Genomic DNA, 19,609 nt, shown 5'->3' with positions numbered 1-19,609 from the left:
TGGTATTTAGTGTGTTCACAAGGTTGTGCAACCATCACCACTGTCTAACCCCGGAACGTGCTCAGCACCCCAAGAGAAACCACTTACCCAGTAGCAGTCACTCTCTAACCCCCTCTTTCTATTCTCTGGAAATCGCTAACCTACTTTCTGTCTTTATGGATTTGCCCATTCTAGACATTTCATATAAATGCAATCATACAGTATGTGGTCTTTCTGTTTGACTTAATTTACTTAGCAAAGTGTTTTTTTTTTTTTTAAGTTTATTTATTTTGATAGAGAAAGAGTGTGTGCATGCACACATGTGAGCAGGGGAGGGACGGAGAGAGAGAGGGAGAGAGAGAATCCCAAGCAGGTTGTGCATTGTCAACCCCACCTGGGGCTTATTCCCAGAAACTGTGAGATCATGACCCACGAACCATGAAGCCAGGAGTTGGACACGTAACCGACTGAGCCACCCAGGTGCCCCAGCAAAGTGTTTTCAAAGCTCATCTAGATCATAAGATTTATCAGTATAGCATTTCTTTTTATAGCTGAATAGTACTCCATTGTATGGATGTACATTTTATTTATGCATTAGTTGATGTACACTGCATTGTACTTTTTGACTATTCTAAATAATGTTGCTATGAACATTCATGTACAAGTCTTTTTAATGTAAGTATGTTTTTAATTCTCTTGGATATATACCTAGGAGAGAATTGCAGGGTCATACATATGGTAACTCTATGTTGAACATTTTGAGGAACTGCCAAGCTGTTTTCCAAAGTGGCTGTACCATTTTATATCCCTACCAGCATTGTATGAGGGTTCTAATTTCTCCACATTCTCACCAATACTTAATATTTTCTGTCTTTGATTATAGCCTTCATAGCTATCGATTACAGCATGTGAAGTAGTATCTCACTGTGGTTTTGATTTGCATACCCCAATGACTAATGATGGTGTCTGTTCATGTGCTTAAATTTTAAGGCAGTGATTTTAATCTTAACCCTAACTTTGTGAGAACTGAATGAAATAATTTACCAGTCTGTTTACATTAACTTAGGAATATTGTTCCTTACACAAACATCTGGAGACCCATCTTCATTTGAGTTGATGCTTTCTGAAGTTTTTAGAATTGCGAGGGGTCTGCGTTGGGCTAAAACCCGTGGGGGATCTGCAGGAGGACTGGAAAACGACATTTAACAATTTAATTTAATTTACCCCATTTAACAATTTTTCTGTCAAAATAAATAAGAATAACCCCCTAATTCATCCTCATTTATAATAACAGAAGACGTTCAAGTGTCAAAACAAAACTAAAAGCTTCCAACCTGTTACTTTTTTTTTCCGAAAGAAACTCATCAAAAATGGAGAAAGGTAGACTGGGACCTATAGAAAAAGAGAACAGATTTATACTCTTAAGAGTAAATACCTATTCTTCAGGACAATTAGGACAATTAATATTTAGTGCTATTTGGAAGCAGAAAGGTAATCTGTCTTTTATAATGAACAATTTCAAGCATATAAAAGCACAGATCATTTAAAAACAACTATCATCTTTATTCACTACCCCTACTTCCCAAACCCAACCTCACTCTGGATTATTTTATTTAAAGAAAAAAATTTTTTTTAAATGTTTATTCATTTCTGAGAAAGAGAGACAGCATAAACAGGGGAGGGGAGAAGAAAGAGGGAGACACAGAGAATATGAAGTAGCTCCAGGCTCCAAGCTGTCAGCACAGAGCCCAATGTGGGGCTCGAAACCACAGACCGTGAGATCAAGACCTGAGCTGAAGTTGGCAACTCAACTGACTGAGCCACCCAGGTGCCCCTGCTCTTGATTATTTTAAAGCAAATCCAAGATATCACATCATTTCATCTGTAAATATTTCAATATATATTTCTAAAAGAGAGAGGCTCATTCAAAAGATCATAATCTCAAAACATACCTATAGGATTAATAATTTCTGGGGTGCCTGGGTGGCTCAGTCCGTTAAGCGTCTGACTTTGGCTCAGGTCATGATCTCACAGTTTGTGGGTTCGAGCCCCACGTAGGGCTCTGTGCTGACAGCCAGCTCAGAGCCTGGAGCCTGTTTCAGGTTCTGTGTCTCCCTCTTTCTCTGACCCTCCCCTGCTCACGCTGTCTCTCTCTCTCTCTCTCTCTCAGAAATACATAAAACATTAAAAACAAATTTTTTTTAAAGGATTAATAATTTCTGAGTATCATATATCCATCAGAAGATTCACATTTTACCAAAATTATTTATAAAGTTGGGATTGGGAATGCAAAGTAAAATTTATATCCTGTGGTTGAAATGACCCTTTTTTAATTTTCAATTTTATTTGAGAGAGAGAAAGAGAGAGCGAGCTCATGAGTAGGGAGAGGGGCAAAAGGGGTTAAGAGAATCCCAAGCAAGCAGGCTCTGCACTGTCAGTGTGGAGCTCAAGGCAAGGGTCAAACTCATGAACTGTGACATCATGACCTGAGCCAAAATTAAGTTAGATGCTCAAGGAACTGAGCCACCTAGGTGCCCCTTAAATTACTTTGATTCTATAGGGTTTGTTGGTTGTTTTAGTAATTTTTTGTTGAAGAAACTACATTGTTTGCTCCATAATGCTGGATATTTTGCCAATTACAGCCTCCTATGTTGTTTAACATGTTCCTCCAGGCTTTGTATTTCCTATAAACTGGTGGTTAGGATTAGAGGGTTAATCAGATTCTTTTTTTTAAAACTACTTATAGGTGGATATTTATCTTTAACCACTTTTAACACATTTTTAAATGAAAAGAGAACAAATGTGAATATAAAATAGCTTTAGTTTTAAGTTTTTCCTTTCTTCCAAAAAACTACTTTCTTGGCTGCTGGATCCTACTGATAGCTCAGTGTACACTAGCTCAGGTGGAAGATTATTTAGTAGTTAATATAAATATAAATTTACATTTAAACTAGACATTTCAAAGCACTGAGGAATCTTACACTCTCTTAAATGTCTATCTTATCCTAAATCATACACTTATAACTGAATTCCATGGTTCTTCAGTCTTCTTACAATTCCCTTTACCATACTTAAGAAAAATATATACTACATATTACATAATGTGTTTGTTATCAGCAAGTTTTTCATGAGATAGTCAAATACAACTCACCTTTAGAATGAGGTTGCTCTTGCCAAATGTTTTCTGCAAATGAAGTCTCCCTGGAAAGAAACTTGTTTTAAAACATGTGCTCAGTACCCAAAGAAAGAATTATCTTAAAGGTCCAACAGGGTTTTTCAACAAATATAATCTTTCCTCTATGATAAAGAAAATATTCTATTACTGTCAATCCAAATGTTTTAAGATAAAACCTTTAGTCATTAAAATTGTTATACAAGTATATTTGATAATAGATATAACATTAACAGTATAAGTAGATTACAAAATGGTAAACTCATTTTCATCAAACAAAACAAAAACAGAACACAGAAGAATATACTTATGTTAACAGCAGTAATCTCTTGGTGGTAGAAATGGGTGGTTTTATCTTTTAAAAATTATATTTGATTATTTAAGACATGTTATTTTTTTAATAGAAAGAAGTCTGTATTCCGTCTTCCTTCATCAGTATCAGAGCTTATGTTGTGACAAAGACTTGCAAGTTATGTCTTGATACTACTATCAAAATCTTCAAGTCACTATAGTCAAAGATTGGTTCCAAATGCCCTCCTATAAGCATTATCCCATCCTCCATTGTGGTCCTACCTGGCACAAGAGTTTCCTGGGCAAAGAGAATTGGAAAGAGCCATTCTTGGTATTTCCCGAGACTCTGATGCAATATGCAGTTCAGCTGTCGCCTTCATAGGCACCTTCTCTTCTTGCTATTTGCATTAAACAAACAAATTCAATGTGTCCCTCCTCTCTAGAAAATTCTACCTATTTTCAAGTGTTAGCTCCAAAATTAGGTTTACCACTCTTCCCCTAGATCCACTAACCATATCAAATATCTATACTATAAAAGTTCTTTCCAAAAATTTATGTTCCTAGCATAAACTGGTTCTGTTTTACTCAACTGGGCAGTGCCAAGATATACTAAATTTCTTTGGGTAACCCCATTCAGAGGAACATGACTAGAATAAAAAGCTAAAGTCCAGAAATTACAAAATAATAGAGTATAATTAAGAAGTCAATAAATTGTCCCTTCTAAGTGACACAATTTCCATTTGAAGTCTTCATCTGTTACATTACTTTCTGATGGACTTAATTGCTACTAATAGCTATGAAACTACCAGAAACTGAATGGAGATGGGAGGACTTTTACCTTCTATACTTTCATATTGTTTAAATTTGCTTCAATACGCATAGTTTTCTGCATTAAAAAAAAGAGAAATGACCTGATCACCCATTCTTTCTTGCTGAGTAGTTTGAATTTCTTTTAGCTTCTTCTCCATCTCTTCAATCTGTTTCTGCATTTCTGCTCTCTTCTCTGCACTGGTCAGCAGCTCAGCTAGAAATGGTAAGGTGGGCTGATGCATTACTCCTCATAGTAATTTATTGTCAAAAACTGTCTTTGGAGCTCATGGCCTTAACAAACATACTAACATTACAGATAAGAATATAGATGGAGCAAAGTCCTCTAACTGAGGTCTAGGTCTCTGTTCATTCATTTTCGTCAATAAAAACCAGAATATTTGTGATGTGCCAAGAACAACTCGGAGCATTTACATTTCAGTTGTGCATAATACAAAGTCCTTGGTCATGTGACACTAACATCCAATGCGAGGGGGACACATACACATACAAATTAACAAGAAAGTCAGTGTTAAAAATAAATAAACTAGGTGATGTGAGAATGTGTGACTCAGTAGGCAGATGGAAGTCGGGAGTTCCTTAAGACAGGTAAGAAGGGAAGGGGCGCCTGGGGGGCTCAGTCGGTTAAGCGTCAGACTTTGGCTCAGGTCATGATCTTGCAGTTCACGAGTTCAAGTCTATGTTGGGCTCTGTGCTGACAGCTCAGAGCCTGGAGCATGCTTCAGATTCTGTGTCTCCCTCTCTCTCTGATGCTCCCCCACTTGTGCTCTGTCTCTCTCTCTGTCTCTCAAAAATAAATAAATATTAAAACAAAATACCAGTAAGCAGGGAAGATCATTTTAACATTTTTTTTTTTTAATATTTTTATTTATTTCCAGGAGAGAGAGAGAGAGAGACAGCTTGTGCAGGGGAGGGTCAGAGAGAGGGTGATACAGACTCTGAAATAGGCTCCAGGCTCTGAGCTGGCAGTCAGCACAGAGCCCGACGCGGGGCTCGAACCCACGAACCGCGAGATCATGACCTAAGCAAAAGTCGGACGCTTAACCGACTAAGCCACCCAGCTACCCCAAAGATCATTTTAACATTATAAAATGCTCATCTGCTGTGAGCAAAATGGGCTATGGTAAGGCCAGAATGAGTGCAGAAAGTCTAGCTGCAGTAGTCTACCTAAAAGATGGTAATTTAGATTAATAATGAGAATGATGATAAAGAAAAGATGTGGGAAATTTTTGGTTCTAAGTTGATAGGCTTATTCACTGGATGTGGGGGAATGGTATGGAAAGAGGGATCAGAAATGACGTCTAGCTTTTTTTGGCTTCAAGCATCTGGGTGCACGGTGTTGCCTTTTACTAAAATGGGGAAGCCGGTGGTGCATGTGTGTGCTGGGGTGTGGTTTGTGGCAGAACTCAATAATTCTGTTCTGGATATGTCGAAGTTAAAATGTCTATTAGAATAGCCCATAGATACAGGAAACCAAATATGAGTCTGGAGTTCAGGTGAAATGTCAGGGATGGAGATATAAATTTGAGAGTCCATGGCCTGTAAACAGTATTTAATCCATTACTTAGTGATACCTGTAGAAAGAAAAGATAACTGGAATATTCCAAGGGCCTCAGGAAGAAGTCTTTGATGAGAAGAACAGCAATAAAGGAAACCGAGAGGGAATACACACCAAGGAAAAAAGCGAAGAGAAACACTTCATAAAGTATCTCATCAACTGTGTCAAATGAAGCCAAAAGGTCAATATATAAAGATCAAGACTGAGAAATGGTCACCGGACTTAGCAAAAAGGAAGTTTCTGGTGATCATGATCAGAGCTGCTTCACTCAAAGAAAGGGAATGCTTGAGAAAATAACAGGCAGTGAAGAAGAAATTTACTGTGAACTAGATCAATACACATACCTTCCCTTCGCTCTTTTAATTTCTTCCGGAAAACTTCAGCCCGGATCTCTTCAAAGGAGAACTCTCCTACTCCTGCATAAATCTTCTCCTTACAATACATCATCTTCTCTTTCTTCTCCTGAGACTCTTGCTGATGGCTTTGAACTCTCTGCAGGAGATCTCCTTCTTCCTTTCCAGGTTTTCTTGTGCTCAGAATGTGGTTTATACTGGGTTCAATTTTACATGGTGTCCTAAAGAAGCAAAATAATCATTATTCACCATACAGATCAAATAAATTATTTCTTACATATTTTGACAGACCATAGGAACAGTGTCAGTGACAAGACTGTGTAATTGATTAAAAAAAAATAAAAAAAGTGTCCGACTTCGGCTCAGGTCATGATCTCACAGTTCATGGGCTCGAGCCCCGTGTCGGGCTCTGTGCTCACAGCTAGCTCAGAGCTTGGAGGCCTGTTTCAGATTCTGTATCTGACCCTCCTCTGCTCACACACACTCTTTCTCTCTCAGAAATAAAACATTAAAACAAAAATTAAATAAAAAAATAAAAACAAAGAAGATTGAGGAAAGAGACTAAAAAATAATTCATATGGGTCATCAACAATTATGTTCTGAGTATTACTCTGTTATGATGAGGAAGGAAACAGGTGGAAATAAATCTGAATATCATATCTTAATATGAACCTGGGTGGCTCAGTTGGTTGAGCATCTAACTCTTAATTTCGGTTCAGATCATGATCTCACGGTTCATGGGATTGAGCCCCACATCTGGCTCTATGCCATCTGAGAGCAGAGCCTGCTTGGGATTCTCGATCTCTCTCTCTGTCTCTCTCTGCCCCTTCCCTGCTAGCAGGTATGCACTCTCTCTCTCACAAAATAAACTTGAAAAAAAAAAAAACCCTAGATGAAAGAAAATTCACTTGTACATTACAGCCCATTTTATACCATTTCACAGCAGAAACAATTAGTGTTAGGAATACAGCATTTAGGGAATTCATGATGTAAAGTTCAAGGTTCTCAGCTGAGCGGGAAGAATGAGAATAATAATATAGGTTTGAAAAGAATGAAGCATAATGTACTTCACACAAAATGGGGCAGATGTTTTCAATTCTGGCTATGGATAAGAATCACTTATATACCTTTTACTTCCTTCTGTGCCTTTTTATAACTAAAGATATCTGGTACCTACACCAAATCCACTAAATTAGAACCTTTAATGCTAGGGTCCAAGCATCTACATACTTATAAGGCTTCCTCAACTTGTTCAATCTGATAAAGGACATCTACAAAAACCCCACACAAACATCACACTTAATGATGAAAGATTGAATGCTTCTCCCCTAAGATTAGGAACAAGATAAGAATGTCCATTCTTGCCACTTCTATTCAAAATTGTACTGGAAGTTCTAGCCAGGGCAATTAGGTAAGGGGGAAAAACAAAAGAAAGAAAGGAGGCATCCAGATGGCATAATAAGGAAAATGGTCTCTACTTGCAGATGACATGATCTTATATATAGAAAATCCTAAGACTTCTATTATAAAAACTACTAGAGCTAATAATGAGTTCACCAAAGAAGTAGGATATAAAGTTAATATATAAAAATCAACCGTATTTTACACAATGAATAGTCTGAAAATGAAATTAAGAGAACATTTCTACTTACAACAGCACCAAAAGAATGAAATATTTCAGAATAATTTTAAAAAAAGTGACTAGACACCACAGAAAACATACAGATGGCAAACAAGCCATCTTTTATATGAAAGATGCTCAATCATACATTATCAAGGAATTACAAATTAAAACAATAATGAGATACCACTACACTTCTATTAGAACGGTTAAAACCTAAATACTGACAACACCAAATGTTCACAAGGGTGTGGAGGATTAGGAACTCTCAGTCACTACTGGTATGAATGAATGTAAAATGATACAGCCACTTTGGAGAGTTTAGCATTTTCCTACAAAGCTAAACTTAGTCTTCAAATATAATCCAGCTATAGGAGTTGAAAACTTATGTCCACATAAAACCCTGCACTCAAGTATTTATAGCAACTTTATTCATAATTGGCAAAACTGGAAGCAACCAAGATGTCCTCCCATAAATGGATAAACATCCACACAATGGAATATCACTCAGCACTAAAAATAAATGAGCCATTATGCCACAAAAAGACAGGAAGAAACCTTAAATTCATATTACTGAGAAAAGCCAGTCTGGAAAGCTTACATCTGTTTTTTCCAACTATAGGACTTCTGGGAAAAGACAGAACTATGAAGACAATATAAAGATTAGTGGTTGCCAGGGATTTGAGGGAGGAATAAATGAACCACTGGAGTACAGGAAAGTTTTAGGGCAGTGAAACTACTTATGTGACACTGTAATCATGGACATATGAAAAACCCACAGAACCGTAAAATACACTAGAGTGATTCCTAACCTAAACTACGAACTTCATTTAATAATGTATCAATATGGTGTGTCAATTACAACAAATGAACCACACTGATAGAAGATGTTAATAGGGAGAACTGTGTGCAGGGTTGAGGAGGAGGAAGTACATGTGAACTCAGTACAATTTTTCTATAAACTTAAAATAGCTCAAAAAATAACATCTCATTCTTTTAAAAAGTGTAAAACTTTGGAGCACCTGGGTGGCTCAGTTGAGCGTGTGATTTCAGCTCAGGTCATATCTCACAGTTCGTGAGTTCAAGCTCCACACTGGGCTCACTGCTGTCAGCACAGAGCCCACTTTGGATCTCTACTCTCTGTCCCCACTCTCTGCCCCTCTCTCACTTGTGCTCTCTCAAAAATAAATAAACCTTTTAAAAAATTTAAAAAATAATAAATAAAAGTGTAAAATATGAATTCTGAAAACTATGAAACATTGTTGAAAGAAGTGAAGGAAGGCATAAATAAGAGATATTCTATGTCCACGGATCTGAAGATATATTATTATTAAAATGGTAATATTCATTAAGTTTAACTACAGATTCAGAGCACAATCTGTAGCACAATCCCAGCTGGCTGTTTCGCAGAAATTACTAACATGATCCTAAAATTCAGATGGAATTGCAAGGGGACCAAAATGGTCAAAACAATCTTTAAAAAGAAGAACAAAGGGTGCCTGGGTGGCTCAGTTAGTTAAGCCTTGGACTTTGGCTCAGGTCATGATCTCATTCACGGTTCATGGGCTTGAGCCCTGTGTCAGGCTCTGTGCTGACAGCTCAGAGGCTGAAGCCTACTTCAAATTCTGTGGCTCCCTCTCTCTCTGCCCCTCCCCTGCTCGCTCTCTTATCTCTCTCCCTCAAAAATAAATAAATAAACATTTAAGAAAAAAAAAGAAAGAAAGAAAACAAAATGTGTCTGGTTACTTTCATCTCCACGCGGAAAGAAATGCCCTTGGGAACCAAGATAAGTGCCCCTGCTCACTCTTAATAATTCCCACCTCTAAAACATCTGGAAATCAAACTCACATAACTGGCTGTTGTGCAGTTTCTTCAACATATGGAGTAAAACTGGGAAGCAGAGAAGGTACTGCTGTCACAGAAGCAGTATTGCCACGAGGCTGGCAGTAAAGAAGAAAATGAAAATTATTACAGTGTTCCATTCTAATGCAATATATGCAGACCATGCCTAATTATTCAAGAGGAATTAAGAGAGATGCTGAAAATACTTCTCTATGCGAAATGTGAAGTCCTCATTATGTGTGCAAATACACTGGATCCAAGAGTCTTTACCCTGTATTCCAAAGGCCGGGCTGTGTTCCATGGGCCTGCTTGCAGCTCGTTCTCCTTGGCCCTGGACACAGGGCGTGCTGTCCATGGCTGAGCTGTAGGCTTGGACAACTCTGTTCTAGAGGCTTCTTCAGCATTTTCATCAAAAATAGTAATTCTGGAATTACTTTGCATCTGTTGAGGAACTGGATTTTGGAGCCCTCTGTTCTGGTCTGGAGCTAGGAGAAAACATTAAAACTTTATGTAAAATCTTTAATTATCAATCTAGATGCCTGATACAGTATACCCAATTCTTCCTACAATCAAGGAGATTACTTCTATGGAGATTACCATAGAAACAAAGAGATTTTTTCAAAAAACAATAATTTTTTAAAACCTTAAATGAATTAAATTACTAACTTTTCAATCCACTCTGTTTGTTACTTACATGACCCTCCTTCCTCCCATTTCCAATCTTTTTTTTTTTTTTTTAAAATACTTTTATTTATTTCTAGGAAAGAGAGAGAGAGAAACAGCGTGAGCAGGGGAGGGTCAGAGAGAGAGGGAGATACATACTCTGAAACAGGCTCCAGGCTCTTAGCTGGCAGTCAGCACAGAGCCCAACGCGGGGCTCAAACCCACAAACCGCGAGATCATGACCTAAGCGAAAGTCGGACACTTAACCGACTAAGCCACCCAGGCGCCCCTCCAATCTTTTATTTATAGATATTTTTAAAAATTCTACATCTTCCTTCAGTCACCATTCTAACATTGTCTAGTCTTCTCAGAGATTAACCTAACCTAAATCTTCGTTTCTCAACTTAAAATTTTTCTCTCAATGGAAATAACCTGAAATGTGCTGAATCTAGAGAAGACAAATCAGTCCATTTATTAGGGGTGCTCTCTGCCATGGGGCTCCTTATTACAATCAAGCTTCAGTATAATCTGGATGAAATATTCTTTAGGTCTAGATACTCCCTATACTCGAATTCTAGGATATATTTTGAATACTGATGAGTTGATACGAGAAAAGGCGTTAGGAGATTTTTAAAAATTCTGGTCTATATTTCTAACTGCTATAAATGCAGTTAGTAAAAGCTTATTGTTCTCTGTACTTTCTGTTCAATTTTGCTATAAATCTAAAACTTCCCTAAACACGGTAAATTAAAAAAAAAAAAAAAAAAAAAAGCTTATCATTGATCACCTTTACGTGTACAAAGAGGGTCAAATTTCTGGTCCCCAAATGCTTGAAGACCATGTCAATACAGTCTCTGAGGCTTTGGTATATGTAATTTGATAATACTGGCTATTTTATTGCATATCTTATTTCAACTAACAACTCAAGTTCAGAAACCCTTGATGCTTCCTATATATTAGGTTCTTAATTAAGACACAAAATTGCTGACATGTTTTGGTTTTACTGCATACTGTAATCTCAGCTCTCTGAAGACTTCCTATTTTTTGCTACCTAGTATTCAGAAAACTAGGACAGTGTCCACATATATATTTATACATTATCTCTTTACATAATTTGCCTACCACCCGAGACTAAGAGCTTCCCATAATAACACTTAACAAACTTACCCTTGAGAGCACTTCCTACACGGCTGATTGGAGCTCTTGCTGTCTTTTTCCCTTTGCTTTTTAGTTCAGCCAATGTGTTTCGCTGTGGTACAGAAGATCCAAATACTTCTTCCTCCTCTTCTTTCTCAAGTGCCAACACAGTCTGCCGAGACACTCGAGCTTGGAATTGTCTAAAGTAAGAGAATGGACAATTAACTTTTGGGGAGATGAACACCATTCCCCAGAATCAAAATATCTTATTTGTTAAAACAAGGGAGGACAAGTTAGAGAAATAGGCCACAGAAAATGTTTATTATGTCGGAAATAAAGAACTCTACCTTGAAATCAGAGAGAAGGTTTAGAATAGAATGGTTTAGCTTCCCCTTTAAATGTCCAAGTTTGACCAATTAGCATACTCTGAAGAGCACCACTAGTTTGAGCTGAGGATCAGAGCAGGGTGACTAAGATTAAAGAATTTATTAAGATCAGAGTTCCCCATCAACATTTTACTATAAAACTTTTTAAACTTACAAATTACTGAAAGTGTAAATGAGCACCCACATACTCTTCACCTAGATTCAGCCACTGTTAACATCTTGCCACATCTATTTTGTCCCTGTCTCTCTTTCTCTATGCACACTACTCCCCTCTATACCATTTTTTCCTAAACCATATCAAATGAAGCTGTATCCCACATGACATTTTACTTTAGCAAAGCTGGCAGAAGTTTGAAGATTAAACTTCCTGTCCTGCTGCCAAAGCCTTAAGTATTATCAAGAGTGGTAAAAAAAAAAAAAAAAAAAAAAAGGCAAAAACCCCCCCAAAAAACCCCAAACAGAATAAACTGGCAAGAAATGGCCAAGATGGAGGAGTAAGGTCATGACAGCCTCTCTCTCGCTGGATAGAATTAAAAACTCTAAACAAACTACAAAAAAAGCAACTGAGGCTTCTGAAAGTAAACAAAAGCAAGTGGACTGTAGAGAGGAGTAAAACTTGAAGAAACAACCCACACAAGGTTGTTTCCTGTTTTTTTTCTTCTTTTTTCTCTTGTGGTTTAAAATTGTTGCAGTGATGGTGTGGGAAGCTAAAACCTCATCTTTCTGGCCAGAGTACTGGGAAAAGGGGACTCTGCGGGCCAACGAATGGGGGTGAGATATTGGAGAGGATGAAACAAAGAAGGGGATCTCCTAATTCTCTATGTGAATTGGCACAAGCCCTGGGCTCAGTTCTGAGCTATGCACGCACAGGGTAGGCCCAAAGCAGCACAGAAAACTGAAGTAGGATATAAACCATTACCCAAGTCCTAGACTAATGCCTAAGCAGCCTCCACATGGGATAGACCCAAAGATCTTGAAAACTGAACTGACAATGGAACCACTATTCACATGAGAAAGAACTTATGATATCTGAGGGTCTGTTGCCTACTAAGACAAAAATATCAACAATGCCCAGAGAATATCAACCAACAGAACTCAGAGTCTAAAAACATAGTATCAGGATCAATGTGCAAGATATAATCCAAAACTACTTGACAGACCAAGAAACAGTAAAATCTGATCAATTCTCAAAGGAAAAGGCAAGCAATATGTATCAATATCAAGATGACCTACATGTTGGGAATTTTCAGATAGAGATTTGAGAGCAGTTATTATAACAATGCTCATAAGACAAAGGTTAAAATATTTGAAATGAATTAAAAAAACCCCAGAAGTTCTCAGCAGAGACACAGAAATTATAAAAAGGAATCAAATGGAGAATTTAGACCTAAAAAACACATTTTCTGAAATAAAAAATTTACTGGATGGACTCAATATCAGACTGGAGATGGCTGAGGAAAGAGTAAGTAAACCTGAAGACAAATCAATAAAAACTAGTCACTCTGAAGAACAGAAAGAAAAAAAGGTTAAAAGGGGCGCCTGGGTGGCTCAGTTGGTTGGGTGTCCGGCTTCGGCTCAGGTCATGCTCTCGTGGTTCGTGGGTTCGAGCCCTGCATCAGGCTCTGTGCTGACAGCTAGCTCAGAGCCTGAAGACGGTTTCAGATTCGGTGTCTCCCTCTCTCTCTCTCTGACCCTCCCCTGCTCACGCTGTCTCTCTCTCTCTCTCTCAGAATTAAAAAAAAAAAAAAATTAAAAGAAAAAAGGTTAAAAAATTAAAAATTTAAACAACAAATAGGAGAGCTTCAGGGACGTAGGGAACAATATCAAAAGGTCTAATATATGTGTAAGTGAAAATCCATAAAAAGAGATAGAATAAGTAAAGAAAAAACATTTTTAAATGATGACTAATTTTCAAATTTTGTGAAAGGCATACATTTATAACTTCAAAAAGCTCATTAAACCCTAAATGGATTAAGTGCAAGAGCAATCACACCAAGATACACCATAATCAAACTTCTGAATAACAATGTTAAAGACAAAAATCTTAAATGCACCCAGAGAAAATCAACACAATACATATAGAGAAGGAATCAATCAAATGACTAGATTTCTCATCAGAAATCACGGGAGTCCGGAAGACGGTGCAACAACATCTTAAAAGTACCAAAAGAAAAGAACTGTTGACCCAGGATTCTACAACCATTGAATATATCCTTTAGGAATGAAAATGAAATGAAGACATTCTTAGATGAAGAAAAACAGGGAATTTATTGGCCACAGGCTCACTCTAAATGAATGGCCAAGCATCTTTGGACTAAAGGGAAATTACAAGAGAAGAGAACTTGGGACTTCAGGAATGAAGAAAGAACCAAAGTGATAAATATGAAAGACCATTTTCCTCCAAAGTTCTTCAAAATATGTAAGGCTGTTGAAAGCAAAAATTATAACATTGTCTGGTGGGGATTTCAGTGTATTTACATATGACAAGTGTACCAAAAAAGTAGGGAAGATAAAGGGACCTATATGGTTATAAAGCTTCTGTATTTTACTTGAAGTGGTATTATATTAACTGTAAGTAGACTACTGAAGGTTAGGTATGTTTATAATATACTCTAGAGCAACCACTAAAAAAATAATAATAGACAAAAACAGCCAATAAAATAAATTAAAATGAAATACTAAAAAATATTCAGATAATCCAGAAAAAGACAGGAAAGGGGCAACAGAAGAATAAAAGAGAATAAATTGAAAACAAAAATAATAAATAGATCTAAATCCAACACACTTAATAATTAAAGTAAATGTTCTAAATACACCATTTAAAAACAGATATTGTGGGGCACCTGGGTGGCTCAGTCGGTTAAGCATATGACTTCAGCTCAGGTCATGACCTCAAGGTTTGTGGGTTCAAGCCCTGCATCGGGCTCTGTACTGACAGCTCGAAGCCTGGAGCCTGCTTTGGATTCTGTGTCTCCCTCTCTCTCTGCCCCTCCCCTGCTCACACTCTGTCTCTCTTTTCACTCTCAAAAATAAACATTAAAATAATAATAAATAAAAAGAAAAACATATTATGAAAGCTGAGGTAAAAAACAAGGCCCACCTATCTGCTGTGTGTAAGAAATCTACTTTAAATATAAAGACATAGACAAGATAAAAATTAAAGAAAATCCACACAAAAGTCTGTATCATGAATGTTTGCAGAAGCATTATTTCACAATAGCCAAGAAATGGAAACTACCTAAACTCTCATTAATTGATGAATAAACAAAATCTGTTCTATCCAAAGAATGGCATATTACTGAGCAATAAAAAGGAATGAAATATTAATATATAACACAACTATGTTCATCAATGATGATATACTGTGATGAGCCTTCAAAATATTAGGCTAAGTAAAAGAAGTCAGTCACAAAAGACTACATAATGTAGGAGTCCATTTATGTGCAATGCCCAGAACAGGCAAACCTAGAGAAAGAAAGCAGGTAAGTCATTGCCTGGAAGTGGGTGAGAGGGAATGGGGAGTAACTGCAAATGAGTATGGGGTTCATGTTGGGGTGTTAAAAATGTTCTAAAATTAGACTGTGGTGATGGTCACACAACTCCAACCCTAAAACTGTTACACACACACACACACACACACACACACACACACACACAAAGAGAAAAGATATATCACATAAACAAAAGAAAGCCAGAGTGGCTATAGTAATAATCAGACCAAGAAGACATCAGAATGTATATCACCAAGGATAAAGATACTGTAGATAGATTCTAAATGTGTATCCTCCAGAACTTCAAAATACATAAAGCAAAAAAAATGGAACTTAAAGAAGAAAGAGACAAATTCACAATAAAAAGGAATTCAAAATTCCTCTCTCAATAACTGAGAGAACAAGTAGACAGAAAATCAGCAAGGAAACAAAAGACCACAACAGACTTAAATAACATTTAAAAAACATTACACTGGCAAATAGCACAAAACTCGTACTTTTCAAGCGTCCATGGAATATTTACCTAGGACAGACCATATTCTGGGCCGAGGACAAAACTTAATAAATTAAAAAAAAATGAAACCATACAAATTATGTTCTCTATCCATAATGGAATTAAGCTAGAAATCAGTAACAGAGGGACATCTGAAAAATTTCTGAACATTTCCTAATTAAATTAATACACTTATAAATAAGCCATGGATCAAAGGGACAACACATGGGAAGTCAGAAAATTTTGAGAGGGAAAATGAAAATATTGTATCAAAATTTATGGGGTATAGCTAAAGCAGTGCTTAGAAGGAAATTTTTTATATTAGAAAAGAAAAATCTAGATCAGTGATCTAGGCTATCACTTGAAACTAGAAAAAGAGCAAGTTAAACTCAAAGCAAGCACAAAGAAGGAAATAATAAAGAGGAGAAATTCATAAAAATAAGAAGAGAAAGTCAATTGAGAAAAAACAATAAAACCAACAGCTGGTTCTCTAAAAAGATCAATAAAATTGATAATTTCTAGCCAGACTATGAGAAAAAGGAGAAGACACAAATCACCAATATCAGGAATGAAAGATATTCTACATAACCTACAGACATTAAAGGAAAATAAAGGAATTCTATAAACAACTCTATGCTCATAAACTCATAGATGAAATGAATCAATTCCTCAAACACAAATACTACCATGGGGCACCTGGGTGGCTCAGTTGATTAAGCATGCTACTTCGGCTCAGGTCATGACCTCACCATTTGAGAGTCTGAGCCCTGCATCAGGCTCTGCACTGCTCTCTGACACTCCCCACCTCTCAAAAATACTTTCAAAGCTTACTTAAAGAAATCAAAGATCTAAATAGAGAAATATATCAAGTTCATGCACAATACTAATCAAAATCCCAGAAAGCTGATTCTAAAATTTATACAGAAAGTCAAAGGAGCTCTAGTTAAAAAGAAGCTAAAAGAACTTAAAAAGCTAAAAAGAATAACAAAGTTGGAGGTCTCATATTACTTGATTTCTAGACTTACTATAAAGCTGCAGTAATCTAGATACTGTGGTATACACTAATGAATATATAGATCAGAAGAACAAAATAGAGTAACAGAAATAACTACACATATATGATTTTTTAATGTCAAATACCATTTTTCAAAAATCTTCACTTATTCATTTTGAGAGAGAGTGTGTACACACAACTGGAGCACAAGCAGGAACAGGGGAGGGGCAGAGGGAGGGAAAGAGAGCATCCCAAGCAGGCTCTGTACTGTCAGTGCAGAGTGTTATGCAGGGCTCCATCCCATGACCTGTGAGAGATCATGACCTGAGCCAAAGTGGAACACTTAACCAGCTGAGCCACCCAGGTACCCCTCAAATATAATTATGACAAAGATGCAAAGTCAAATCAATGGAGACAATCTTTTCAACAAGTGACACAAGAACAAATGGAGGTTCATATGCAAAAAAAAAGAACCTTGATCAATACATTATACAAAGATTAACTCAAAATGAATCAGAGATCAATATGTAAAAAGTAAAACTATAAAAACTTCAAGATGAAAATAAACTATTGGGACTACATCAAAATAAAAAGTTTTTGCACAGCAAAGGAAAACATCAAAAAACAAAAAGGCAAACTACTGAATGGGAGGAGATATTTGCAAATAATATTTCTAATAAAGGGTCAATATTCAAAATATATAAAACTTATAGAACTCAATACCAAAAAAACAAACAATCTGATTTTAAAATGGGCATAGAACTTGAATAGATATTTTCCCAAAGACATCTAGATGGCCAACAGACACATGAAAAGATGCTCAACATCACTTATCATCAGAAAAATGCAAATCAGGGGTGCCTGGGTGGCTCACTCGGTTAAGCATCCAACTTGGGCTCAGGTCATGATCTCATGGTTCATGAGTTCGAGTCCCACATTGGGCTCTTGTGCTGACAGCTCGGAGCCTGGAACCTGATTCAGAGTCTGTCTCCCTCTCTCTCTGCCCCTCCCCTGCTCATGCTCGCTCTCTCTCAAAAACAAATAGACATTAAAAAATGAAAAAAAAACCCCAAAAAAAAACAAAAATGCAAATCAAAACCCAATGAGATATCACCTAACGCTTGTCAGAATGGCTAAAATCAGCAAGACAAGAAATAACAAGTGTTGACGAGGATGTGGAGAAAAAGGAGCCCTCACACACTGTTAGTGGGAATGTAAATTAGTACAGCCACTGTGGAAAACAGTATGGAGGTTCCTCAAAAAATTAAACGCAGAAATACCATACAATCCAATTCTACTACTACTGGGTGTTTGTTTATCCAAAGAAAACGAAAACACTAACTCAAAAGGATATATGCACACCTATGTTTATTGCAGCATTATTTACAATAGCCAAGATACAGAAGGCAACCTAAGTGTCTACTGATAGACAGATAAGGAAGATATGGTATATATATGCATAATGGATTACACAGCCATAAAAAAGCATGATGGTGCCACTGATGACAACATGGATGGACTTACAGCCTATCATGCTAAATGATCTAAGTCAGACTAAGAAAGACAAATACCATAGGATTTCACTCATATGTGGAATCTAAAAGAAAAAAAAAAGATCAAACAAATGGCAGAATCAGACCTATAAATACAGAGAACAAACTGACGGCTGCCAGAGGGGAGGGAGTTGGGGGAAATGGGCAAATGGGTGAAAAAGAGAAGGAGACACAGGGTTCCAGTTATGGAATGAATAAATCGTGGGATTAAAAGGTACAGAATAAGAAATACAATCAATAATATTATAATGGCTTTGTATGGTGAGCTATGGTAACTATACTTGCAGTGAGCACAGCATAATGTATATACTTGCCCTATAGGGCACACCTGAAACTAATGTAACATTGTATATCAACTCTACCCAAATAAAAAAAAATTTTTTTAAACTTCAAGATAAAAACCTTGGAGAAAATCTTTGTGACCCTTTGCTAAACAGAGCTCTCAGACATACCAAGAGCATGATCTACACAACACAAAAATTGATTTTAGAATTCTCTGAAAGTAAAAACTTTGGTTCTATAAAACACACTGTTAAGAAAAAACATAACCAACAGTTAAACTGGGAGAAGAGATTTACAAATCATATTATGTGATAAAAGACTTGTATTCAGAATATAGATATAAAATCCATCTTTAAAGTAGAACCAATTTAACAACTGAAATGCATTATGTTAAATGAAAGCAGACACACTCAATAGGCCACACATACTATATGCTGCCACTTAGATGATATTATGGAAAAGGCAAAACTACAGGGCTGGAGAACAGATCAGTGGTGACCAGGGTTTGGGAGTGACCTTAAGTGTTGAACTGCAAAGGGAGAGCAAAAAGAAATTCTATGGGTTGAGTCGGGGGTGGGGGATGTTTGCACATATAGGAGGATTAGGAGGACCACGGGGGAGAAGAAGGGGGAAAATAGTGGGGGAGAGGGAGGGAGGCAAACCATGAGAGACTCTTGAATGCTGAGAACAAACTGAGGGCAGATGGGGTGGGGGGAGGGGAAGAGGGGTGATAGGCATGGAGGAGGACACTTGTGGGGATGAGCACTGGGTGTTATATGGAAACCAACTTGACAATAAACTATTAAAAAAATATAACTTAAGAAGCCTTTTTGTCATTAAAAAAAAAGAAATTCTATGGAGTGATGAAACTATAGTATATTTTGATTACGGTAATGGTTATAGGTCCCCATTCAATTGTGGAAACTTACAAAACTATACACCAAACAGTGGATTTTACTGCATGTT

General features: G+C 36.9%; 1 protein-coding gene across 1 annotated transcript in view; it reads right to left on the bottom strand.

Annotated features, from left to right (window-relative positions):
* BUB1B (BUB1 mitotic checkpoint serine/threonine kinase B) overlaps positions 1 to 19,609 on the bottom strand; it is a 50,668-nt gene that overhangs the window by 15,609 nt on the left and 15,450 nt on the right. The window contains exons 6-14 of the mRNA XM_039232922.1: positions 11,475 to 11,644; positions 9,915 to 10,129; positions 9,651 to 9,742; positions 6,173 to 6,402; positions 4,354 to 4,466; positions 3,725 to 3,840; positions 3,131 to 3,180; positions 1,314 to 1,371; positions 1,062 to 1,167 (exon numbers count right to left, since the gene is read on the bottom strand). Coding sequence (XP_039088853.1) covers positions 1,062 to 1,167; positions 1,314 to 1,371; positions 3,131 to 3,180; positions 3,725 to 3,840; positions 4,354 to 4,466; positions 6,173 to 6,402; positions 9,651 to 9,742; positions 9,915 to 10,129; positions 11,475 to 11,644 — 1,150 coding nt within the window. The remainder of the gene's footprint in view (positions 1 to 1,061; positions 1,168 to 1,313; positions 1,372 to 3,130; positions 3,181 to 3,724; positions 3,841 to 4,353; positions 4,467 to 6,172; positions 6,403 to 9,650; positions 9,743 to 9,914; positions 10,130 to 11,474; positions 11,645 to 19,609) is intronic.

Source organism: Hyaena hyaena, unplaced genomic scaffold (assembly GCF_003009895.1).
Source record: "Hyaena hyaena isolate Hyena2069 unplaced genomic scaffold, ASM300989v1 scaffold_70, whole genome shotgun sequence".
Taxonomy (NCBI): domain Eukaryota; kingdom Metazoa; phylum Chordata; class Mammalia; order Carnivora; family Hyaenidae; genus Hyaena; species Hyaena hyaena.
Note: the sequence above shows the minus strand (reverse complement) of the source record. Positions and strands in the feature narration are given on the sequence as shown.